We start from the raw sequence: 27491 nt of genomic DNA on the forward strand, positions 1-27491 counted from the left end.
ATTTGACAGGTTTGATCCCGGCTCGGTCCATTGGCATTTTTAAGGTGCTCAGATATGTCAGCTTCATGTCAGTAGACTCGCCAGCATGCAAGAAGGAACACCTGCAGGGAAAATGTAGCTAATGTGGAACACAAAAGCAGTAGTATCATTATTATTTTCAGGCTGCTGACATTCAATTCCCCCCCGGTCTGACCTTCCTTGGTTATCTCTTGATCTTTTCCGACCCTGATGGTATTAGGTTCATGAGGCCTAGGAAGTCTTCCACTTTTATGCCCGTCATGACCCTCATCTTTCTTTAATTTTCCTTTCCAATATAAGTTACGAGGTGGGGTATGGTTGCCTAATTGTACGCCCTGTACTACTACTACTACTACTACTACTACTACTACTACTACTACTACTACTACTACTACTACTACTACTACTACTACTACTACTACTTTCATGAATTGAAGTATTGTATTGCTGTTGTTTTCTGCAAGTTGTTCTGGTGATTATAAAAGCATAAACACTTTAAGGGGTAGTTTCTTTTAGGTGTTTGTCTTAATTCTAGAACTTCTTCAATTCTGTTTGTCAAAATCTAATAAAGATGACTCCCTGTTTCAGCTTCTCTAGGTACCGGTAGTCCTGAAGCTATACACACTTCAAAGAATGGACCCCAGTCTCCAGACAGTGGCAGGGCAGGTCCATCTCCAGGAGAATGTATAGAGGTGGAACTTGCTCCTGAAAGGCACAGGTAAGTGAATCTTAGAATAACTTCTGCACCAGCAGAGAGTTTGAATATTGCTGTAACTCTCAAATGTTTTCCTTAAGGGGGGTGGGGGTTAGTTTGAACTTCAGAAGTAAAGAAAATTGGCATTGTTAATTTTTTTTCCCACAGAGAAGCTTGCAATTTCCTAATTAAATTTGAAATTGGCTTATGATTTATTAAAAGAACTTGGTATGGAAATTATTTTCTTTCTTTCTGCTGTTTAACATTGCACTATAAGTTTTCTGTGATGATGGGATAGGAAAGTGCTAGGAATTCGAACGAAGTAGCTGTGACTTTAATTAAAGTTCAGTCCCAGCATTTGCCTGGTGTGAAACCGTGGAAAAAGCATCTTCACAGCTGCCGTTGATAGGAATCAAACCCATCATCTCCCGAATGCAAACTTACAGTTACATGGTAACAAGTTGTTGGGTGTTTACCAAGTTATAGATAAAAATAACTCCAGTTTTCCAATGTTTCCCTTAAGAGAATTGTATTTCCAAAATCAAAAGACAGGGAAGGCTTTCATTTCCACAGATTTGTAGAAACAGCTTCTTTATTAGTGTCGGTAACATTGCCATAAATATGTGTAGGCTTGGTTTGGAATTTAGTGGTTCATTGTACAATTATAAATAATGCGTTACTTTGATAACTTTTGACATTTGAACAACAGAAAGGGACCCCTGAACTAAAAATCACTGCAAAGATTTTCTGAGTGAATTAAGTACTGTTTCTCTCAAAAGTAAAAAATAAAATATAACATATCATAATCAAATTAGAAAGATCACTTCATTGTGATTCAGTGAACTTACAATAGATGCCTAAAATGGATCTAAATAATCAAAAATAATTGATGAGATTTCATAACAAGAACTTGGCAGTTTTAGCATTTCAGCTCCCATTAAGTATCTTTCTTTTAAGCAGATCATGTTGAAATGTTACCTCTCTGCTATGTAGCTTATGTAGTGTATTTTCAGCTTAGCTGTCTGACGTATAGGAGGTCTGTATTTGTGGAACGAGCACATGGAAGGTACCTTATATTTGTATTGAAGTATAACTCTTTTCATTCGACTCAAACGGGACCAGATCCGATCCAGAAAATTGACTATATAAATAATACAGTTTATATAGTACATTTTATATTACCATACTTTTAGAACACGATAAGAGTACAAAGCTGTACATCCAAGTTTAACAATAAATGCAAATAAAATAATTCAGATCTAGAAAAGTCATTCAATAATGTTGATTGGACTAAGCTATTTGAAATTCTGAAAGTGATCGGAATCAAGTATCGAGAAAGAAGATTTATCTACAATCCGTATAAAAATCAGTCTGCAGTGATAAGATTTGAGGGCTTTGAAAAAGAAACAGCAATACAGAAAGGAGTGAGGCAAGGCTTTAGTTTTCCCCCCTTTCCTATCAGTGTTCATATAGAACAGGCAGTAAAGGAAATCAAAGAGGAATTTGGAAAGGGAATCACAATTCAAGGAGAGGAAATCAAACCCCTGATATTTTCTGATATTGTTATTTTATCTGAGTCTGCAGATGATCTGGATAAATTGCTGAATGGTATTGGCAGAGTATTGGGGAAGGAGTACAAGATGAAAATAAATAAGTCCAAAACGAAAGTAATGGAGTGCAGTCAAACGAAGTCGGGAGATGCAGGAAATATTAGATGAAGTCTTAAAAGAAATAGATGAATACTGTTTCTTGGGTAGTAAAATAACTAACAGTGGCAGAAGTAAGGAGGACATAAAATGCAGACTAGCTCAAGCAAGGAAAGCCTTTCTTAAGAAAAGAAATTTGCTCACTTCGAACTGTGATTTGGGAATTAGAAGGATGTTGAAAACTTTCATCTGAAGCGTGAAATTGTATGGAAGTGAAACATGAATGATAATTAGCTCAGAATATTTTGGAGCTTATCAAAATATTTGCCTTTTGAAGAATGTTTATGTTGTTGGTGAAATCCTCTTAGATTAACATAATTTTTTTTAAGAGCGAGTTTAATGTATACATTAAACCAGATATCCAGATTAATGGGATTCAGATAAACAGGATTCTTCTGTAAGTACTGTCCTAGAATTTTCCTGGAGTGAATAAGAGTATAACATCCAATGTTGCCAACTTATATTTTCAAGATCCGCTAAATACTACTAAAAATCCGCCAAGAAATCTGATCTCAAATAATGAGCAATACAAACGAGCAATAATAATAATAATAATAATAATAATAATAATAATAATAATAATAATAATAATAATACAAGTAAATATCTGCACTCACCTGATCTGTGAGATTCACTGGGATTAACCCCCTGCCTGCAAGCTGGTGAGCTAAAACTTGTAGGCGTTTTACTGCCGGGTGCAAACTAGGTGAATCCCCTACCTCAAGGGCCACACACAGAACAGACCAGTTCATTAAAAATGGTCTACCTTCATAGCATATATATAAATGCTACTCTCTCACAGTTTCATTACCTGTCGTCATTCGTCAACTAAGAGATAAGTACCCTTTCCCCACGCATTACAAATTTATGATACCATGATCTCATAACATCAAATCCAAATAGCAGGTTCCTCATGTTACTGCTAGCTCCTGACAAGAAAGACGGAATGGCTTAGAGACAGACTGGAGTACAAATTGTAAAAAAATGTAAAATGGATAAAACACTAAATTCCGCTATAATAAATCTAGAATTCCACCAAAAAATCTGCTGTCCGCTAAATGATATATTTCTCCGCCGACAGTCTTCTAATTCCGCCAAATTTAGCGGAAAATCTGCTAAGTTGGCAATGCTGATGACATCCGTGGGATAATAGGCACTCAACAAAAGTATCTGGCAGGAATTAAACCCCATACCTTATTCACATCATATGGCTTCTCGTTCTCGTTCAAACAAATCCAACCAGGAACACTTGACTTCCTTCTATAACCCAAGGATGAATATGGTAACTTACAAAACAATTTATGAGTGCCCTCTGATTCATTGAAAGTAGTAGTCATATTAATCTCAAAGAAACTAATGAGGCACTGTACTTATTTTGTTAATATCACATAAAATATTTTTAGGATATTTTGAAAATGAAATTATAATGATTGCTTGAGAATTACAGAAGAACCAGTACAGGTTTAGATATGAAAGAATTATTAGTCTGACCAGATTTGTATATACTGTACAGCATACCCCCCAAAAACACCCCCATGACGCAACAGCTCGAAGAGCCTTAGCCTGATACAGATGTTGATTCCCATAGGGAATCTGAAATATTTGTTCCAAATGAGTAAATTTATAATGCCAATATAAATGGTCCGTTATTGGACATTATAAATTTTCCAGCTAACTCATTCCTGGTTGCCAACGTTTCGCCCCCGTGTGCCGGGCTGGGCTCATCAGTTGGTACCCAGCACACCTACTAAGACGCTGGCCAGTGCATACCGTGGAGGCCACTGCGTAGGCCACTGCGTAGGCCACTGCATAGGCTAATTGTAGCCACCAGCAGTGCCAATGCGCTATGAGAGACTTTGTTTCATTGGTGACTTTGTCTCATAGGTCCAATAACGGACCATTTATATTGGTATTGTAAATTTACTCATTCGGAACAAACATTTCAGATTCCCTATGGGAATCAACATCTGTATCATCTGATGGCCAAGCAGGCATCAATTTTTGGTAATGAGACAAAGTCTCTCATAGTGCATTGGCACTGCCGGTGGCTACAATTAGCCTAAGCAGTGGCCTCCACAGTATACACTGGCCACCGTCTTGGTACGTGTGTGGGTACCAACTGATGAGCCCAGCCTAGCACACGGGGGGAAACGCTGGCAACTAGGAATGAGTTAGCTGGAAAATTTATAATGTCCAATAACGGACCATTTATATTGGGCCATAGCCTTCCAAGCGACTGCTGCTCAGCTCGAAGACCTACAGATTGCGAGGTGTCATGTGGTCAGCACGACAGATCCTCTCGGCCGTTATTCTTGGCTTTCTAGACCAGGGCCGCTATCTCACCATCAGGTAGCTCCTCAATTGTAATCACGTAGGCTGAGTGGACCTCGAACCAGCCCTCAGATGCAGGTAAAAATTCCTGACCTTGCTGGGAATATAACCCGGGGCCTCCAGGTAAGAGGCAGGCACGCTACCCCTCACCACGGGGCTGGCATATACTGTATGTGCTGAATAGTAATGTCACAACGGTCAGGTATGAGGGAAGAAGGGAAAAGGCAGATCCTTCCTGATTGATATTTAAAAAAGAAGGGATGTGAGATCTATGCCACATTACAGCTGATGATAGACAGAAATGGTTGTATTGACAAGGTGTAGCTTGATTCTGGTATACAACCAGCAAAGAAATTACCTTTTGTTCACTCTTGTAAGACAGCCATTGCAGAAATACTGATACTTGTGACTGTATTGAAAAGTGTGGCATGTTTCTAAATCTATTTTCTGTGTTTTGGTTGTTGAAGAAAGACTGGTGAATTTGGTGAAGTACATTATTTTTCCTTCTACAGTATTTTGATGATAGATTAGAAATATTTTTCCAGAAGAAATTTAGAGAATATAGAAATTAATTTGATGTATCCCTTCTGTTTCAGTGTGGGTAGGACCATTGATTCAGCTAACGAGAGGATGGCTGCAGATATGTCCAGCAGTTTCAGTGACAGTGGTGCAGAAGACATTACCTCACCCATTCCACTTAGGTAACACCCTTCAACATTAAATTAATACTCTATTAGTTTTCTTGTATTGGTACTTGTTTGGTATTCCATAAAATGGATACAGTATTACATTAAATTTATTTCATGGTATTACCAGTAGCTGAATTAATATTCTATTACAACAGTTTAACTGTTCGTAGACAAATCCTGTGTCATAGAACACCTCCAGCTCTTTCTGACCCCCAGCAAGCCTAAGCAATTTCACTTTTCTGACTTTATTGAATATTTTTATTCTTTATAGTGAGTAAAATAAAAACTGTTGAAATAACTTATCAACAGGCAAGGCACAGATTCAAACATTTTCCTGCAGGGAACTCTGTTGCAGTCTGTTTCTAACTTCAAATACCTTGGAAGTATCATTTCAAAGGATAACCCTGTAAACCAAGAAATACTTAAAATAAAATTGAGAAGCGTTATGAGTCCTATTCAATTGAGAAGTCTACTCTGGGATGATAAAATGTCTCAGAAAGCAAAACTGACCATGTTTATACCTTCTTCACCGAGCTCGATAGCTGCAGTCGCTTAAGTGCGGCCAGTATCCAGTATTCGAGAGATAGTAGGTTCGAACCCCACTGTCAGCAGCCCTGAAGATGGTTTTCCGTGGTTTCCCATTTTCACACCAGGCAAATGCTGGGGCTGTACCTTAATTAAGGCCACGGCTGCTTCCTTCACACTCCTAGCCCTTCCCTGTCCCATCGTCGCCATAAGACTTACCTGTGTCGGTGCGACGTAAAGCAAAAAAAAAAAACATTCCGATTCTCATGTATGGACCCAAAACATGTACCCTACATAACAAAGCAAATAGTAAAATCCAGTCAACAGAAATGAAATTCATGTGAGAACAATGAACAAAAAGATGAGGAAGGACAAGATTAAAAATGAAGTAAACAGGAAGGAGGCTGGCATCAAAATACCTGTTTCAGAGTTTTTAGGAGGATGCAGGCTGCAATGGTTTGGGCATGTTATGAGGATGGATGGAGCAAGAACAGCAAGGAATTACTTTGACAGAGAAGTAAAAGGGGAGAGGCTAGTAGGGAGACCAAGAAATAGATGGATAGACACAGTGAAATCGGAGGTCAGCAAGAGGAATGCCAAGTGGGAGGACATAGAGGAATAGAAACTACACTTTGACACGAAGAAGTGATGAGCGCTTGTACACCACACCCGGAACTGGAGCTGGAAAATGATGATGACGATGATGATGATGATGATGATGATAAGAGAGGGTTGAAACTATCCTGTTCCTTTATTCAGTTATTACAGTGAGGGATTGTTGATCTAATTGTTTTCTTTTCTTTTCTTTTCTTTTCTTTTCTTTTCTTTTCTTTTGGAACAATTGTCACCAGCATTGCACAGCAATTAAACTTTATTCTCCTTATATTCATTTACACCCCTGGAGTAAAAACCAAACCTCATTTCAAGCCATTCAGCATTTCACAGCATCCCATATTTCACTGTATCCAGTATCTATAGATATGTTGAAATACAGTTATGGATATGTTGAAATACGGTACATATCATGTTTGAGGTCTTGAAGCTGCTAATGCCTGGCTGAATGGCTTAGATGTTTGAGGCCACAAACCTACTATGCTGGCATAGCAGGGGGAGAGGTGATACTCCCACGTGGCGCGTCCCAGGTGGCAGATAGGGGGCTCCTAACCGGCTTGCTGGCGAACTTGAGGGAAATAAAATACCTCTCGCGGACCAAACACACTTCCCCCTGCAGGTGGGGGGCGCACGTGTAGAATACACCCGCAGTATCCCCTGCCTGTCGTACGAGGCGACTAAAAGGGGCGACCAAGTTACGATCAAATTAGAACCATGGGACTACTTGTAAATAGTACCATCACGCAGGGAACACCATGGGTCGCATTTACTTGCGCGTAGGACCACTATGTTAGGTATGCAATAGGTTTGTGATTAGTAGCGACAGTGTGAATCAGGATGTGGGTCTTACAGTACCTGTGATTCGTACCCCTATATGAGCAACACCATGGGATGAGCGACACCATGGTTCTGCCTTGCCTATGCTTAGTTCCCACTATGTGAGGAATACCACGGGATAGTACGAGTCCCTGTGGTTAGTCCACTTATGTGAGGAACGCCATAGGTTTGCGTTGGCTGTAAATAACGCCGCAGTGTGCGAAACACCATAGGTCTGTGTTATGTGTGCGCATTACACTACCTGTGAATAGTACCATAATGTGTGGAATACCGCAAGTCTACGCTACTTTTGATTAGTACCGCCAAATGACAAATAACATGGTTCTACTTTCCTAGCGATAAGTACTATTAGGAGGCGCTGATGACCTGGATTTTGGACCCGTTTCGACTACACGAATAATATATTCAGCATCGTGCTATAGAAGCAGTCCCTTGGTCAGTAATACAATTGTTTGTGCTAGCTTCTGTGCATGTGAGGCACTTATTCTTCATCCTCACGCTTTGAATTCTGGTCAGTGAAGGATTTTGAACTTTTAATTTATCATAACATTTCATCTCGTTTCGTACCATTAGGGGCCGACCTCGATGTTAGGCCCCTTTAAACAACAAGCATCATCATCATCATCATCATCATCATCATCATCATCATCATCATCATCAGATGTTTGAGGGCTGGCCTTCTGCCCCAACTTGGCAGGTTTGATCCTGGTTCAATCCCGTGAGACTGCGTATGAAGGTGCTCAAAAACATCAGCTTCGTGTCAGTAGATTTACTGGCATGTAAAACAACTCCTGGGGGACTGAATTCCGGGCCCTTGACATCTCCGAAAACTGTAAAAATAGTGGAACGTGAAGTAAATAACATTGTTAATATTATGCCAATAAGGATGATTGTGCAGTTGTACTTCCTCTTAAAACCACCACCACCAAAGTTGTCGTAGCAGGGACTAGTCCTGATTTAGAAACATTATTAGCTTGACCTAAAAGAAAAGTCAGTCTGTCTTGAAGTAATATATTTTACTTATTCATACTTCCCAAATTATGAGTTACCACAGTACAAAGTATAGCATAAAAAGTGTGTTACTACAGTATATAAATCTATAAATTTAGAAAGATTAAGAAATTTTGACCAAGACTTTATTGCTGGTTATAAAGATTATTCCTTAGAAAGTGAAGAGAGCCTCTTAAGGCTAAAAATGCCACGTCTTTATATAGATTATTTCCAGGACAAAAATGAGAACAAAATTGTTGGAATAATCTTGAAATTGCACCCCTGCAACCCACTAGCAGTCCAATGACTGTGACACTCGTTAAATTGCATGCAGGTTTGAAGAAGTCTGCAGTTGTTTCATATATAGTATTTCTTTCTTCTCTTGGTTGACTGCTGTTGTTTGGTCTATACATGTTTTGAAGCACACTGGGATTAATGATGAGGCAGACTCTTTGGACTTTATTGATGGTAATTATATCCACTCTTGGTGTAATACCATTTTGAGCTACACAGTGGACTTCTTTGTGAACTTCCCAATTGTTTTCTGCCAAAGAAGTTGCTATCCTTGTTCTTATGTGATGGTGTTGTGTATTTCTTAACAGTTCTCCATGTGGATAGGAGCCAAGTATGTGTGCTGAAGTTTCAAACATGCTATATTGTCTGCAGTGGTTGCCATCTTGACTTCTGTCATGGGGAGCCCTCACTGGAGCTATGTTTGTGTGTAATTTTAAAGCGTCACACCATTCTGGACTAAACCTTTCCTGGTCCCAAGCCATTCCTGGTAACAAATCACACCTTTACCATGGATTTGCAATTGGCAACATTTTTTGTAATCCTCATACTTAAGGATCATTCTAATGTCTTCGGAGGTCTCTATACTTGTAACTTCATTGATACCCAACTCACCGAGCTCGATAGTTGCAGTCACTTAAGTGCGACCAGTATCCAGTATTCGGGAGATAGTAGGTTCGAACCCCACTGTCGGCAGCCCTGAAAATGGTTTTCCGTGGTTTCCCATTTTCATGCCAGGCAAATGCTGGGGCTGTACCTTAATTAAGGCCACGGCCGCTTCCTTCCCACTCCTAGCTCTTCCTTGTCCCATCGTCGCCGTAAGACCTATCTGTGTCGGTGCGACGTAAAACAACTAGCAAAAAAAAAAAAAAAAAAAACCCAACTCTGATAAACATTGCTTATTGTATTGTTAGATTTGAGCAATACATTACAAGAACTACACTGCTGAGTGAAGGATTCCCATTGCAACTTGCATAAATCTAGTCCTTGAAACTTCCTAGGTGAATATAACATTGAACATTGTATGTGGTGTATCGATAGGAAGCAGTATGATTTCTTCACAGGTATGGTTTATAATTTTGTTAAAGAAATGATTTATATTAAATTTATTAATATTTTGAAAAACTTATAAAACAGACAGCAATATAACCTGATTACCTGCTGTAAATGTTTGCTCCAATTTCGAAAGAGGACTCCCACATTGCTGATCCAAATATTTTTTATTTTTTTAGTTCATTAGATCCCTCATTCTTGCCTAAAATTAATTTTTAAGAAAAATAAATCCTTAGGATTTGAGTGTAATGGACTGTTATTAAGTTTTCCATTAACAATGTTTATGGTAACTGTAAAGTTAAATCAGTTTCTTGGAAATGATGAATTGCTATATTGTAAGGGTTATAGCATCTTCTTTATTATCTGCTATGATTACTGTGTCATTTGAAAAACCACGTAGTATGATTTTTGGAAGACCTTCCATTAATTCATAACCATACCTCTGTCCTTTAGTGTCTTGTGATACCTCCTCCAATATAAAATCTGTGGATAAGTGCAGGCAGTGCACCCTACATTACACCCCTCGTAAATGAAATCAATGTTTTTCTCTGTCTATTGGATTTATATACAGTCATATTATCCATTCCGAAATTGTTCCTTCATGATTGGACATTGGCATTTTACTTCTACATACCACCTTCGAATTTTGGTAACCACTAATTAAAATTTAAAGAAAGTAATCTTCCTGTTTGACATTACATAAATTCTTATGATTATAAGTCACATTACCAAATAATTTTACCGAGCTCGATAGCTGCAGTTGCTTAAGTGCGGCCAGTATCCAGTATTCGGGAGATAGTGGTTTCAAACCCCACTGACAGCAGCCCTGAAGATGGTTTTCCATGATTTCCCATTTTCACACCTGGCAAATACTGGGGCTGTTCCTTAATTAAGGCCACAGCTGCTTCCTTCCCACTCCTAGCCCCTTCATGTCTCATCATTGCCATAAGACCTATCTGTGTTGGTGCCAAGTGGTAAGTGATAATACAACAGTTTAGCCTTATGCCATCCGCTGCACTCCTTATCGTATTGGCTCTTAACAATAGTTTATATGGTCAGAACTGTTGATTCAACCTGCCTTAAGGGTAGTAAAATATACACCTCAGCAGATTCTTTCCACTTTCTTGTAAAGTTAGTGAAATGACACGATAGTTTCTCTGATGTTCAGAAATACTGGCAAGAAATATTTTTGTTTCATATCATTTTCAAAGGGAAGTTACCAAATTGTGACTTATTTTATCTATTTTGTATCATTTTAGGGTTGTTAATAGAACTTACATCCCAGAACGTCGCCGACCTATTCTGAGATCTAAGTCGGACATCAGTCATCGTTATTCTCGAGGTTCACCGCATTCCGCCCAGAGGTCTGTGCCCAGTGAACCACAAACCAGTGAGCAGTTGGAGAGGTTCTTTGAACAGTTAGGACTGGAGACAAGTGATTTCAGGTATGTGGCAAGCCAAGCTGGTACTGAACAGAATGTCCAGCTAAACCCTGTGTGGTAAAGTTCCTCTCAGAGAGTTAAAAAATGTAATGTTGCAACACTACATTGTAGAGAATATTGTATTACTTCAGGTCTGATCATGTTTATTCACCATGCCATCATATCAGAGGGTGTATAACTGCTAGCTCTTACTTGCAAGTCACAGAAGTTTGATTCCCAGTCAGTTCATTGATTCTATATCTATCAGAATATTTTTTCTTTTCCTGATAGATATTTTAATGAAGTTCCTCTTTTTATCTAATTACTAGCCATTTCCTACGGCTTTGCTCATGAAGATTTGGTAAGTTGATAAAAATTAATTGTTCCTCAGTACTGCACTAAGACATTATCTGAAAATTCCTAAAGTATAAAAACTCACCAAAAAATTGCATTTCATTTACCCCAGAACCTCTTTGTAAACCTTGTTTGTGGCATTGGCTTTTGGGGCTAATATGACCAGGTTACTGGCTGAGCTAAATCTGGAACATGTGACCTGGAACTCTACATGTGAGAAACAGTCCTCTTTAAAGTCAAAAAAGGAAGGGTTTATTTATTTCTAAAGGAGATTCCAGATACCAATTTTCATGTCTGTAACTTCTTAATTTTTGAGATATAAGTATTCTCATAAGGAGAATTCAACTCCTTCTTCACTTATTTTCGATCTCCAGCTCAATTTCATTTTCCGAAAACAAAAAATACGTGTTTCTTTATTTTTAGAGGGGATTTCAAATACCAGTTTTCACGTCTATAAAATGTTAAGTTTATGAGATATACTGTAGATAAAATCATTCTAAAAACTGCCGCACTCCTTGGCTGAGTGGTCAGCATTGAGGCCTTCGGTTCTCAGGGTCCCGGGTTCGATTCCGAGCTGGGTCGGGAGCTTTAATCGCTTATGCTTAATTCATCTGGTGCAGGGACAGGTTGTTCGTGTTTGTCCCAACACTTTCACTCAACACACCACATTAGCAACCACAACAGGAACACGCAATAATAATTACATCCCTACACACGGGATTGGCGTCAGGAAGGGCATCCTGCCGTAAAACAGGGCCAAATCTACATATGTGTGATACAGTTCGCAACCGCGACCCCACAGGTGTGGGAATAGCGGTAGAAGTAGAAGATACTCATTTTATAAATTCACCCGCTTTTTTAAAATTATTTTACCGCCTTAAGTGGATTTTCCAAAAAAAAACTATGTTCATTTGTTTTTAAGAGATTCCATGTACCAGTTTTAACGTCTGTAGCATCTTAAGTTTCTGAGGTATATGTGTCCTCATATAAAGAATTCAATTCCTTCCTAACATCTTTTCACACCCCGCCCACACCCCTTAATTGGATTTTCTGAAAACAGAAATGTGTGTTTTTTATTTTTAAAGGTGATTCCAAATGCCAGTTTTGATGTCTTCAACATGTTAGGTTTTTGTGATATACTGTTTTGCAGATAATCTCGCTGCTGTAAGCATACTGGAGCTGATGTTGCCATAGTTACGGCAGTTCATTTCTTTATCCATTTCCTAGAGCAGGGGTACTGTGGTGCCAATATCTCAATAACGGTTGGCTTACCGAGTTTTGTTCTTGGTGTCAAGGGACTTAAAATGAGCTTTGTCTCATCCTTGTACGACAAATTTGATATTTCGCCTATATTAACCTAGTATTTTATATCTCCCCACGTTGCCCCCACCCCTCAAATTGTTTTGAAAAAAAATATAGCCTATAGCACTCAGGGATATTGTATTTTTGTATTAGTGAAAGAATTTTTAGACCGAGCTCGATAGCTGCAGTCGCTTAAGTGTGGCCAGTATCCAGTATTCGAGAGATAGTAGGTTCGAACCCCGCTGTTGGCAGCCCTGAAGATGGTTTTCCGTGGTTTCCCAATTTCACACCAGGCAAATGCTGGGGCTGTACCTTAATTAAGGCCACAGTCGCTTTCTTCCCAGTCCTAGCCCCTTCCTGTCCCTTCGTCGCCATAAGACATATCTGTGTCAGTGCGACGTAAAGCCAATGGAAAATTCTAAATTCCCATGGAGGGAATTAGATATTTTTCACCAACAGAGCATGTCAAAAGTGTCAAAAACACATCAGATGTAAGGCTTTTCAGGCGTTTGCTCTATTACCAGCGTTTTGTCTTAGGTATGACACTAGACTCATCAGAGTGGGATGTGTCGGACCCTATCCAATGACGCTGGGGTGTATGCAGGTGAACTAGGGGGAAAGTTTCATTTCCCTCCCCGAAGGGAAGGGGCTGGCCACCTAGAAGGTAACGCCTTCTCTCTGGCCAGGAGATTCGGCGGGTTTAGAGGATTGATTGGGTTTGAGGGCGGGGGGGATGGGCTTTGATTCGGTGAAGGAGTTGAGAGGGGGTTTTGACCTCTCGGCTAAGTATTTGATATTTTTCAGTATATACAGAATATTTACAATTTACAATTTTTCTGTTTTACAATTTGTTTTTATAATGTTCTTCTTGGTTCTTACATTTTTCATTCTTCTTGCTGTGTTGTTGATTTGAGCATATAAGGCTTTACAGTTTTGTTTGGAAATATATCCCTTGCCTCCGGTTTTATTATTGAGTTTATTGGGGGGCTATTAGGATATTTACAGTGATTGATTGCTTATTTTTACAATATTTACAATGTTTACACTATTTGGATAGCTGTTATTTACATAGGTTATTTACAGTAAATGTTTACAAGATTTTATCATATTTACAACTTCTACAGTGTTTTGCGTTATTTAGTGAATTTGCCATATTTACATTATAAGGTTTTTCAGTTACTTCTGCTGTACTATTTACAAATGTTAAATTACAGTATTGATTTTTTACAGATAGTGCATTCTTGCCTTGTTGAGGATAGACTGCTTCTGAAACATATGAGACTTATATTAGTACATATATTGATTACATCTGCTGTTTGGTTGGTGAGGGGGAGTTTCGATGAGGGCTCGTTGTGCTTCGTTGGGGGGGGGGAGGGGGGATTGGGGGATATCTATGGGTTATAGGAGTTCGGGTGGTGGGTAGGGTGTCACAGCTTATTTTCCTTATGGGTTACCGCCATCGGGTGGGGGCCTGGAAAATGGTGGGGTGGGGGGTGGGGGAGGGGGATTTCAGCCTAGGAGTTGGTCTAGGGTATAGTGGGAAGAACATTAATGTTGATCTAGGTCATGAGGGTTAAGGCGCGGGGTGGGGCCCACTTTCACCAGGGTGGGTTGTGGGCTATGCTTATACTAATGTTTCGAGCCGGGTAAAGTGGAAGTGGGTGTTTGGCATTTTTTACATGCTCTATTGGTGAAAAATATCTAATTCCCTCCATGGGAATTTAGAATTTTCCATTCGGAATTGCTCGGTGGGAAATAATTCCATTGTGGAGATTTATCTCCCGTATGCAGTTATCAGTCTGTGCCTCTTATAAGGGCTTCTGATAAGTTCACTTGCATACACCCCAGCGTCAGTGGGTAGGATCTGACACATCCCACTCTGATGAGTCTAGTGTCAGACCTAAGACGAAATGCTGGTTAGTAAAGCCAAAAGCCACAAAAAATTAGAATCGGTGCAGTAGTTCCTGAAAATAGTATGTAATTGTTTTCATGATTAGAGTTATTGTTGCATAGTAAGCTCACTGGACAAAAAATTAGTCACCCCTGTAGATATCATTACAAGCATCATTTAATACCATGTAACTCTGCCTCTGAACTTGATAACCGCCTGGATTCGGTTAGTAAGTGAATCCACAAGGTTGTGCAGGTACTTTACATCCAGGTTAAGTCACTCACTGAGCATTTAATTGCGCAATTCCACCAAATTATGCGGATGCTGATGTCGGCGTTTTACCCGCTGTTCCAACCTGTCCCACAGATTTTCAGTGGGGTTCAAGTCAGGTGATTTTGTAAGTCAATCGAGATGTAATAGGGTGGGGGAGTGTTCATAAAACCAGTTACAAATGTATCCAGCCCGATGAACTTTGCTGTTGTCATCTTAAAAAAATTGAGGTATCAATAGCATACTCATCATGCAGATGTTGACTGAAAGGCAACACCTAATCGTACAGAATGTTTAAATAAACATGCTGATTCATTTTAGTGGTCACCTCAGTGAGTGAGGCCAATCCATGATACAAAAAACAACCCCAAAACATCACAGACCCACCTCCGGCTTGAATCTGATCTTGCACATATCCAGGACGAAATGCTTCATTTGGCCTTCGGTGCACTCGACGACATGCGTTATTGGAATACAAGCAAAAGTGTGATTCGTCAGACCACATTACGTTCCGCCAGTCAGTTACTGTCCATGTTTGATGATTTCTAGCCCATTGAAGACACGCAACTTTACGTGCCTATGAGAGCAGTGGCCTCTTGCGAGGTGACAGACTCCAAATGTTCATTGCATGCAGTTCCCGTCACAATGTTCTCTCACTAACAGAAGGGACGGGAAAACGGCCAACAATAAGCCAAAAAAGGGGTGTGGCATGTTGCCATGGAGGCAAGGAGAATAGCCAAGCACAGCAGGCTGCAATTTAAAACAACAATCTCGTTCAAATCACTTTCATAGGGGATGCGGGAGTATTATTCCCCGCATAATTAACAAGCAATATATATTAATAAACACAGCTAAATTACATGTCTTAAATATACCGAACATGGTACCAAAATACGGATATCGGCAGTCCGCTACAAGAGGCGGAGAGAATCGGGGGGGGGGGGGGGGGGAAAGAAGTAAACAACAACAACTCTACCTCTGGAGAGGCCCAGTGCAGGTCTTTAGAGTTGACGCCTAATAGGCGACCTGTGTGTCTGAAGATGGGTCCCTATCTATGAGGAATTTCTAATGCTGAAGACGGCACACATACACCCATCCCCCGAGCCAATAGAATTAACCACTCATGGTTAAAATCCCCAACCTATCTGAGAATTGAACCCAGGTGCCCTTGAACAAAAGGCCAGCATGCTAACCTTTTAGTCGTGGAGTTGGACACGACACTGGTAACGAGAGGCTACTCTCTCTGCAAGAGTGCACCAAATGAGAATATCTCAGATATTTGATGGACAAGGTGGCTATTTGTGGGTAGTAGAGCACTCCAAATTTCCTTCTGTTTGTCTTTGTTTTGGAAATAAATACCAGAGAGGCCAGATCTATTAACCATGGTGGGCTTCTTGAACATAGTCTTACGAGATGGAGGTTCTTCCAATTCCTACCCATGAAGTTTTTGTGTGTTTGCCAGTTCACTTATTCCTGGACAGCAGCAGCTTTACATCTTAGACTACATGGAGCAGTGTATGCTAGTATAGGTAGCCATGATAGTTTGGTTGACTTCGCGGTCCCTGAAATCAGGTAAACATTGCCGAGTTGAATAAAACATTTATTTTGTGAGCATGCGACTATGTCACTCAAATAGCACATCAACAATTCATAAACACATAATCCTCTTATCATATTCATCACCATTGTGGGTGGCCTTCATTACTTCAGTAAAAGTGCTCTCATGTTATGTTTCTCATCTGTGATCACTCCTACAATTTTCTTTTGATTTTGTATGGTTATTTATTAAGATACCCTTAAATTGTTCTAGTCTTGATACTGTGTGTTTCTGTTTTAAGTCCATCCAATCCAGTGAGTTGGCTATGCACAGTGGGTCATGTAGCTGTAAGCTAGTATTGGGGGAGATGGTCACTTCCTTCACAGTCCTAGTTCTTTCCTGTCCCATTGTTGTCATAAGATCTGTTTCCGTTGGTGCAACGTAAAACGAATGACTACATTTTAAATCTGTATCTTTCTTTTCACAGGTCTTTATCAGCTCCACTCTCAGGCTCCTCATCTCCTGTATTTTTTGATAGCGTTAGTTCTCTAGACTCTGCAGTGGCATGGGGACCAGAAAGTGGTGGAACAAGTGGGAATATGCAGCGCCCAGCAGAGCAGTTATCCATCGTTGAACGAAATGCTCGCATCATCAAGTGGTTGTGCAACTGTCGCAAGGCACAGCTGGCCTCGCATTCACCCAGCTGACTTCCTGCTGCAGTTCCTCGTCTTAGCTTGACATGTATGTAGCCTTTCTTTCATGTTATACTGAAAATGATGATCATGAGAGTGAATACACTGTCCCTATAAAATAATAAATGTAGACAATAGGCTAAGATTTAGGATATATCAAAGGTCATATTTCTAAATGACTAACAAAGTTATTAAATTAGATTAGTTTCATGTTCCGTATTGATGTTAGATGACTATGGCAAAGGTTTTAGTGCTAATCAATGCCAAATTGTTTTTACAAACTACTGTTTTATGTACATATTTGTACAAAAGGGACTAGTTTTGACCGACAGTTGGGTCATCATCAGCCGTTAAACTTAACCTAGAACCAAAATGGAAAAGCACATACTATGGTGTGATATATACATTCTGAATTATTGTTGTTGGCCAGTTATAAATATAGTAACATATCAGGGAACATACTGGTGAAAAATCAGCTGTTCGTATGGCTATGAAACATGAATTGAATTACAATTGTGCCATATGTACCGGTACCATCAGAGAGACATGTTCTAATGGCCAAATGTTTAAATAATAATGCACTATTGTTTAAACAATAGTAATGCCATGCAACTGAGTTGAGTAGCAGCAGAAGAGACAGAGTTCACTTCAGCTAACAATCGCTAGTGGCGATTGGGAGTTAGAAGTGGAGGGGCAAAAAGTTGTACACAAAACAAAAACTACCTGGTTTGTGGAATATAGCGCGGTAGGGGTGGGAGTGGGGGTGGGGGTATATACGTCTAAAACTGAAAGAAAAAACTACAAAATGGCAAGATTTTTAATGTTTTCTGAGCGAATTTCGACAGAGAGGCAAAGGTTGACAGTTTACCAACTTAGGTGCGGTAATAACAGTTTTTTGAGATTTTGATTCAATACTATACAATAAAACTTTTACCAAAGATACAATATTACACATGTATTACAATTAAATAGAAGTACGGCGTGATTGTCCAATTAAAATAATTTAGTATTCGACTACAACACAAACTGGCAAAAAAATACCCCTGCTACCCTTCCTCACAGCACAGGCAAAGTCTCCACTACTTGCTGTGGCACTGTACAAATCCGTTAGCCACGACGAACGATATTTTTTAGCGTATTTCCGCTGATAATTCTGTTAATAATTAAAGAAAATAACTGATAAGACAACAGGGCTTGTACAAATTGCTTGTTTTAATAATTCCTAGTTTCAGCCGGCTAAAGTGGAAAAAAAATTCTCCACAAAGTGAGGGACTGCCCCCCCTCGCCCCCACTAATCGCCGCTACTGCTAACAATAACAGGCAGTCAGTTGTCGGTTATTGTTATTGCTGGGGCTTTTTCCTTACTCTCTTTTTCCCAGCCAAGAATATCTTTTGGTCTTCAATGGCTTCTAAATAGACTTACCAGTGTTTCCTTCATTGCTTAACATACAATTCCTGACTTCTAAAAGGCAGGCATGTGGCAATAGATATGAAGAGTATGGAACAAACTCGTGAAGATGACAACACTAATGTGATGAGTGCAATTTGGAAGCCTTTTGTGAAAAGTAAAGCATTTTAAAACTCCTTTTACCTTTCCATTAATGTTTCATTTTGATTTCTTTTATACATGTAGAAAATATCTATTTTTCAAAAATAAAAGAACAGGAGTTTCAAATTCAAAAGCCTGGTATATCAAAATTTTCTTGTGTTATTAAATGAGTTGGCAAAATGTTGGTAAACTTACATTTACAAAAAACAGTGCTGTTCATTGCTGATATGTTTTAGGAGGTTAGGTGATAGTGATCCATCATTTTTTTTTTTTTTTCTTCTGGCTTGGTAATATTAGGACATTCAAGGCCTAGGCTAACAACCCCAGCACATCCCTCTCTTCAACCCCAGTTCTTCCACATTCATCTCTTCTCAGCCCCCAGTGAGCTTGTTTCTGCCTCCCATCTTCATCAGAAGGGCGGACATCAACGCACACCTAGGGGCCATCTTGACAGATCTTTAGTCTTCATGTGGGTTAAGTGTAGCATAAGAAGAAAGTCAGATAAGCCTAAGATGGCAGCGTGAAGATGTGGAGATTATCCTTGTCTTGTTTTTGTTTGCATGTTTGTCCTCGTCTCCTGTTTCTGTTGCTCCCACACTGACCTGCCGTTGTGTTCATCCCATTAGGTGTTCCTTTCTCATTCCCCCCTCTCTCTCTCTCTCTCGCTCTCGCTCTCTCTCTCTTTTTTTTTTGTTTGTTACTTTCCTATACTAATATAAACAACATCTAAATTTGCCATTAAAACAATTGCATAGCCAGGGGGTGGGGGTTACTGGGTGTTAGAACAACCCACCAATGGAATTTTTATAAAAGGAAATAAACAAAAACTGACAATGGACAAGTGAAAGTTGACTCAAAGTCTTGGTTCTTTTTAATATTCATAGAGACAAAATTGTAAAACCACCAGATTTCTTGAATCTATTTTCTAAGAAGCCTCGAAAGTTAGATTTTAGATTGTATTTTGCACATACTGTTCGCCGTAAAACTGTTTACTCGATCATATTGTTCTTGTTCTGTATTTTAATATAAGATTTTATAATGTACCAGTATTGCAATCTGAATATCAACATAATTTATTTGTAACAGTGTCCTTATGACACTCGCACACCACACACGCACAAGCAGCTCCATCATGTTCTGTCATCATTTTGCAACTATAACCATCCTCAACCCCATCGGTCAATCAATCGATACTGATCGGCATTTAGGGCAGTCGCCCAGGTGGCGGATTCCCTATCTGTTATTTCTTAGCCTTTTCTTAAATGATTTCAAAGAAATTGGAAATTTATTGAACCTCTCCCTTGGTAAGTTACTCCAATCCCTAACTCCGCTTCGTATAAATGAATATTTGCCCCAATTTGTCCTCTTGAATTCCAACTTTATCTTCATATTGTGATCTTTCCTACTTTTAGAGACGCCACTCAAACTTATTTGCCTACTAATGTCCTCCCACGCCATCTCTCCGCTGACAGCATGGAACATACCACTTATGTTAGAGACGATAATCTGAATTATATGTCCTGAATGAGTAAATTTGTAATACCAATACAATGGTCTGTTAATGAGACAAAGTCTCTCATAATGCATTGGCACTGCCGGTGGCTTCAAGTAGCCTACGGAATGGCCTCCACGGTATGCACTAACCAGCGTCTTGGTAGGTGTGTTAGGTACCAACTGATGAGCCCAGCCTAGCATACGGGGGCAAAACACTGGCACCAGGAATGAGTTAGCTGGAAAATTTATAACGTCCAATAATGGACCATTATATTGGTATTACATACCACTTAGTCGAGCAACTCGTCTTCTTTCTCCCAATTCTTCCCAGCCCAAACTTTGCAACATTTTTGTAATGCTACTCTTTTGTCAAAAATCACCCAGAAAATATTGAGCGGATTTTCTTTGGATTTTTTCCAGTTCTTGAATCAGGTAATCCTGGTGAGGGTCCTATACACTGGAACCATACTCTAGTTGGGGCCTTACCTTACATCCTTACTACAACTCTTAAACACCCTCATAACCATGTGCAGAGATCTGTACCCTTTTTTAACAATCATATTTATGTGATTACCCCATTGAAGATCTTTCCTTATATTAACACCTAGATACTTACAATGATCCCCAAAAGGAACTTTCACCCCATCAATGCAGTAATTAAAACTGAGAGAACTTTTCCTATTTGTGAAACTCACAACCTGACTTTTAACCCCGTTTATCAACATACCATTGCCTGCTGTCCATCTCACAACATTATCGAGGTCACGTTGTAAGTGCTCACAATCTTGTATCTTATTACTCTATACAGAATGACATCATCTGCAAAAAGCCTTACCTTGAGGAATTCCCCTCTTAATTATTACAGGGTCAGATAAAGCTTCACCTACTCTAATTCTTGGAGATCTATTTTCTAGAAATATAGCAACCCATTCAGTCACTCTTTTGTCTAGTCCAATAGCACTCATTTTTGCCAGTAGTCTCTCATGATCCACCCTATGGCTATGCTATTGCATCAAAATTAAGAAACATTTTTGTTGCAGAAATATAATTTGACTGAACAAAATTGACTAGTTTATTTTGTCTTCTATATACCCTCTGCATGACGTTGGCTGAAGAGGCTGGTGACCTCCTTTGAATCTCAGTTGTGGAACTTACTAGAGGCATCAACAGAATGAAAAATTTCAAATTACCAGGCCCTGATGATTTACTGGCAGTCCTGTGGAAACCGAAGGAACTTTGTAACTCCACTGCCACCTGGCTGGCAGACTTCTTAAATGATGATGTAGACTGTGGCCATGCACCAGTGGATTGGCCTACTACTACAGTATTATAGTGGCAGTATATAAGAACAAAGGCAGCCCAACACTCTGTTCGGTTACCTATGTATCTTTTGTCCCATACATTAAAAGGTATTAAAAGATATGTGCATGAAATTGTCCACTTGTCAGCTGCTAAAGAAACATTGTGAAAAGAAAATGCCCAGTGAGATGACCACAACAAAAGTCTGTACAAGCAGCTTGACCCAAAGGACTTTTTTTTTTTAAATTTCATGTGGCTATTTCTAGCAGAGTGCAGCCCTTGTAAGGCAGACCCTCCGATGAGGGTGGGCGGCATCTGCCATGTATAGGTAACTGCGTGTTAATGTGGTAGAGGATAGTGTTATGTGTGGTGTGCGAGTTGCAGGGATGTTGGGGACAGCACAAACACCCAGCCCCCGGGCCATTGAAATTAACCAATGAAGGTTAAAATCCCCCAACCCGGCTGGGAATCGAACCCGGGACCCTCTGAACCGAAGACCAGTACGCTGACCATTCAGCCAACGAGTCGGACACAAAGGACGGTGATAAACAATAAAAGCATCTGTTGACTAACTCAAGCTCTGGCAGCACAGGATATTGAGCATTATACGAGGCAGGTTTTTTTATTAAGTACAGTTTTGACATAGAAAAAAAAAGTAATGCAATTTTTAAACGTTATTTTTACATGTAGGCCTAAGCCTGTACCTTAAACTACTTCTCAGCATAAGTTCCAAACACATTAAGGCACTTATATCGTGAAACCAGCTTCTGAATTAAGCATGCCAAACCGTTTGTTTTGGATTGCATGATGGAGTTTATGCAAGGTTTCACAATAAGTTTCGGCACTTACTGCGTCAGCCCGGTGCAAAAAATCCACAAGCAACACACTCTGCCTATCCCAAAACACATGAGCTTCTGAGCTGAAATTGTTTGCTTGCACTTCGCTTTCTTAGGTGATGTTGAGTATCTCCATTCCATGGATTGCTGTTTTGATTTCAACGTAACATAAGCCACCCATGTTTCATTGCCGGTGACAATTCGGCTTAGGAATGCATCGCTTTCAGTACTGTACCACTCAAGAAAAATTCAAACTTGCACCTCCATCAGCATCCTTGGTACCCAGCATGAGCACAACTTCTGATAATCCAAGCATTCTCCCACAATTTCATAAAGAACACTCCTTGAAATTTCAGGCAACTTATAACTAAACGACAAAATTGTGAAGCGTCCGTTTTCTCAAACCTTTGCATCACCTTTCTACACCAAGTCTTCAGTAATGACAGATGATCACCCACTATGCTTCTTATCGTGGACAGCCTTCTTTAATTGCTCTAATCCATTTCCTTACCATTCCTTTACTCATAGTGTGTTCCCAATACACTTCTCTAATATACCGATGAATTTCAGCGGCTTCCATGTCTTTTGCATTTAGAAAACCAGTCACAGTATGTACTTTACACTCGGCGGGACCATTAATAGTCAGAGGCATATTCAGTATGCACAAGGAAATGTAAACACGAACAAATACTACCATAATGGCGTGTATGGCTAGTCTACAGATGTACGTACTAAGCGCACATGTGCCAAATGATGACTGAAGCACTGCAACGGCCATGTTTAAAAATGGTACTTACCGGTACTTTAAAAACATGTTTCGAATATGCATAAAGGGCTAAACTGGACAGTGGCTGCTGAAAGTGTAATAAGTTTTGATAGCATTTCCGAGAAATATCCATCCTCGAATATGAACATCTGCCAATACTGGAAGGCTATTTTCATGCTATTCCCCTTCCTTGTATCTCAGTTGAAGAAGTTACTAGAGGCAACAGCAGCGTGGAAAGTTTCCTCGAGATGGAGAAGGCATTTGATTGCATGTCCCGTCTATTCATCTGGTGTGCACTGCATGATTACATGGTTTCTGAAATGTTTATAAACTGGATTCAGACGTTGAACATTAATACCAGCAGTAAAGTGAGATGTACCAGGTTAGTTGGCCGTGCAGTGAGGGGCAGGCAGCTGTGAGCTTGCATCCGGGAGATAGTGGGTTCAAACCCCACTGTCGGCAGCCCTGAAGATGGTTTTTCATGAATTCCCATTTTCACACCAGGAAAATGCTGGGACTGTACCTTAATTTAGGCCGTGGCTGCTTCCTTCCCACTCCTAGCCCTTTCCTACCCCATAGTAGCCGTAAGACCTATCTGTGTTGGTGTGACGTAAAACAGCTTGTAAAAAAAAAAAAAGGAGTGAGATGTGCAGCTGGAGTGTCAGTTAAGTTTCCCTATAATTCCCTGAGATCTACAACTCTATGTGGATAATATAATGTTGACAGCTAACACCAGAGAAGAACTGCAACGAGAAGTTCAGCCCTGGCATGGCAATCCCAGGCAGTTCACTCTCTGTATGAACATTCCTAAAAGTGAATAGCTATAAACCAGTCCCAGGGCAGGCTCCATCATGGTAAACAGCGAGGAACTTAAGAAAGTCACTCACATCCATTACTTGGGATCCTCACTACAGTGTTGTGGCAATACTGATGGTAAAAGTGTGAGCGAGAGTTAGCGTGATCTGGCTACGATGGAGAGAAATCGCAGGATCTCTGTGCAACAAGAGGATGCCAGTCTGACTGAACTCCAAGATCTACCGTACATTGATCTTTCTGAGTAGCACTGCATGGAGGAGAGTGCTGGTCAACCACCAAATCAGCTGTGCCGCCTCTGTGTGATAGAGATGAAGATGGCTTGCTAGTCACTAGTCTTCTCCCTTCTTGATCACATACAGAACAATGAAATAAGTCAAAAATATATAAACATTGTGCCAGTCGTTGACAAGATATAACAAAGGAGACTTCAGTGATTTAGTCATATAATTTGCACTGGACCGACCATGGTCACCAATGCCCCATCACCTAGAAGTCGACAGTCGACATCCCCATGGTTGACCAAAGCAGCTTTGAATGGAAACATTCAATGCAGATGTGAAATTTATTATCAGCTGTCATACCAAGGATGCATATGACCATGATAAATGGTGTTCCAAGATTAGATTAGTGGACCTTGCACTGAAGCGAGACTGTGCTGAAGAAGGAGAAGGAGAAGGAGAAGAAGAAGAAGAAGAAGAAGAAGTGTAGATGTATTATCAGTAAATAAAAGCCATAGCTGCTACTTTCCCATCTTAGTATCACCAGAAACCTAGGTCTGTTAATGCGATGTTAAACCACTAGCAACAAAGACTATAATAATTTGTAATAAAGACAGTTAAGAGACTCCAGGTTAAGTCTACATCCTAAAAATATTGTTGGAAATGGCAATAGCAAAACAAGTGCATTGATATTAATGAACCTTTGTGTTAGGAGCATTGTAAATTTTTACAAGAAATGAAATTTAAATTTGGGTCATTTGCAATTTCCTGTTATTAAGGTCCTTATCAGGGTGTATCAAATTAAAACACAACAGGGGTCACAGAACAAAATTAACAAGGTTTATTTCAAAATTAATCTCCAATGTTATACAAGTGCTTCTCTCACCGTTTCACCAAGTGGTGAATACCCTGCTCATAGAACTTCTGTGACTGAGATTGGAACCAATAGCAAAATTTATCCATGACTTCACTGTCAAGAGTAGAAGTGCTAACACTTCATCCGTATCTTCGGTCCATTGAAAAAGTAATTGAAGGTGACTTGCGTTGTGCGTGGCCGCCCTGCTGTAAGCGTGTATACAATCTTGTATGAAATCTTTCCTTATAAAAGATGCTGCAAGTGTTATCCTTCATAATGAGGGACTGCGTAAACACCATTAGGATTTTCTACACACCAATAGTGAGAGTTATGACTGTTCATACGACCATTAAGATTAAACCAGGCCTCATCCGAAAAGAACACAAGCAGTGGATCGGAGAACGATCATTTAATGATGAAAGATACCACTCACAATATCTCGCTCTTGTGGCTAGAGCAGCAGGTTTTAAACAATGGTCTCGTGTGAACCTGTATGATTTGATGTGTAACAGCTTTGTAGCTCTGTGTTCAGAAGAAACCGAAACCCCTACTTGTGCTAATGTTGTGGGTGATTTATTCGGTGACCGTTCACAAGATTCGCACCAATATCATCTAGCTTTTCCTCTGTTAAAACTGTTCATGTGCGCATATGTTTTTTTAATAATAATAATAATGTTATTTGTTTTACGTCCCACTAACTACTCTTTTACGGTTTTCGGAGACGCCGAGGTGCCGGAATTTAGTCCCGCAGGAGTTCTTTTACGTGCCAGTAAATCTACCGACATGAGGCTGACGTATTTGAGCACCTTCAAATACCACCGGACTGAGCCAGGATCGAACCTGCCAAGTTGGGGTCAGAAGGCCAGCGCCTTAACCGTCTGGGCCACTCAGCCCGGCCATATGTTTTTTTATTGAGCACTCAGCCAGTAGTTTCAAATTTATTTAAAATTACTTGAATCTGTGCTCATGAAGGTGGCACTGCACCAGGAAATTGCTGAACAAATGCATCGCGTACCCGTCAAGCCGTTTCTTACTTAGAATAACTTTTACATACAAAAATACGGTGTTACAATGATAACTGTCTCACCATTTTAACAGCTGAGATTCAGACTGGTTATTGATGCTAGGGTAAACACATGCACGCTCCTTGCAAGGTGAAGAACTATGCACACACCTCCTGTACAGCTGTTTAGGTCTCAGAGAGTAGAAACGCCGCTGGACAGTGTGGTTTTATAAGAGGGACCCTGTATATACAGATGTTTAAAACTCTATATTTTTTGTGTAGTAGAAATCTTTAGTTAAACATTTTTCTCTTTCTGATTTTGACGACAAAATAAAAGTAATAATATTTGATTTCTTTCTTTCTTTCTTTCTTTCTTTCAAAAGACATTTTCCTGGAGATTTGTAACTAATTTCAAGAATAATTTCCACAGGTACTCGACAAGTGATATCGCAGACTTCCGATGCAGGATTCTTCAGACCTGCTACAACTCTACAGTCTACCCCACCAGATTGTCGTCAGCACAGCATCATGTATCGCAAGCCACTTCATCTCTTCAAAATGCAATTCCCTCATGGCTGAAAATGGCAGCATACTGGTTTGGATTTTAACTGTTTGTCATAAAAAAATATGTTGTCAATAGAGCAATTCAACTGTTTGGTCATTCCTGATGTTGTGTAAAATGTTGGATTGTATCAAATGGATAGTTGCGTACCCGTACTTGGTGTATAAAACATTGCTTCAGAGATGTAAATAAATGTTGATTTTCTTTTCATTTTTTTGAGGTCAGTTTCATTAGAATTATGGAAAGTCTGTCTGTAGTTGTCAACTAAATTCCCCTGTTTCATTCAGACTTCAGATATTTACTTTTAAAAATACATTGCTTTTGAAATTCATCAATATTTGTTTCTGACTGGTATGTAAATGGAAAATGATGAAAGATAAATTTAAAATTTGAAATTTATTTTGAAATTTGAAATTTCTTTTAAAATTATTGTTTTGAGGGTGAACATTGAGAAAGTAACATACACAATTAGCTTTTTATTTTGAACAGACATTTCTTGTAACATATTATGTATTTTAGGTTCATAACTACAACTGCTTTTGTGTTGTTTTTTTGAAAGCTGTATGGTGCAGTTGTGCATGCCCAAGAAATCATGATCAAATTCTGGTATAGTAGGTTGGCATTTGTAAGTGTTTAAATTTAACATATCTGTGTTGGTATATTTAATATCCTTTTTTAGGGCCAAAGCCTGCACTCTGACACCTTAAAATAATAGTAAATGTATGTCATTAATTTTCAGTCATACAGTCGTTCATTTGTCACACAAGTTGGATTTCAGTTATCTAAGTTACAAGCTGCAGATACCATATATACTTAGCAAGGAGGATTGGTGTGATGAAGAGGAAGCAAAATTGCTGTAGAGTATTTAATCCTCTATTG

The 27491-nt window shown here is 39.5% G+C and overlaps 1 protein-coding gene across 1 annotated transcript in view; it reads left to right on the forward strand.

The window, feature by feature from the left end:
- LOC136875668 (uncharacterized) overlaps positions 1 to 26879 on the forward strand; it is a 524739-nt gene extending 497860 nt beyond the window's left edge. The window contains exons 7-11 of the mRNA XM_068228095.1: positions 607 to 736; positions 5346 to 5450; positions 11006 to 11191; positions 17009 to 17262; positions 26481 to 26879. Coding sequence (XP_068084196.1) covers positions 607 to 736; positions 5346 to 5450; positions 11006 to 11191; positions 17009 to 17228 — 641 coding nt within the window. The 3' untranslated portion in view covers positions 17229 to 17262; positions 26481 to 26879. The remainder of the gene's footprint in view (positions 1 to 606; positions 737 to 5345; positions 5451 to 11005; positions 11192 to 17008; positions 17263 to 26480) is intronic.
- Positions 26880 to 27491: the final 612 nt, after the last annotated feature.

Source organism: Anabrus simplex, chromosome 6 (assembly GCF_040414725.1).
Source record: "Anabrus simplex isolate iqAnaSimp1 chromosome 6, ASM4041472v1, whole genome shotgun sequence".
NCBI classification, from domain to species: domain Eukaryota; kingdom Metazoa; phylum Arthropoda; class Insecta; order Orthoptera; family Tettigoniidae; genus Anabrus; species Anabrus simplex.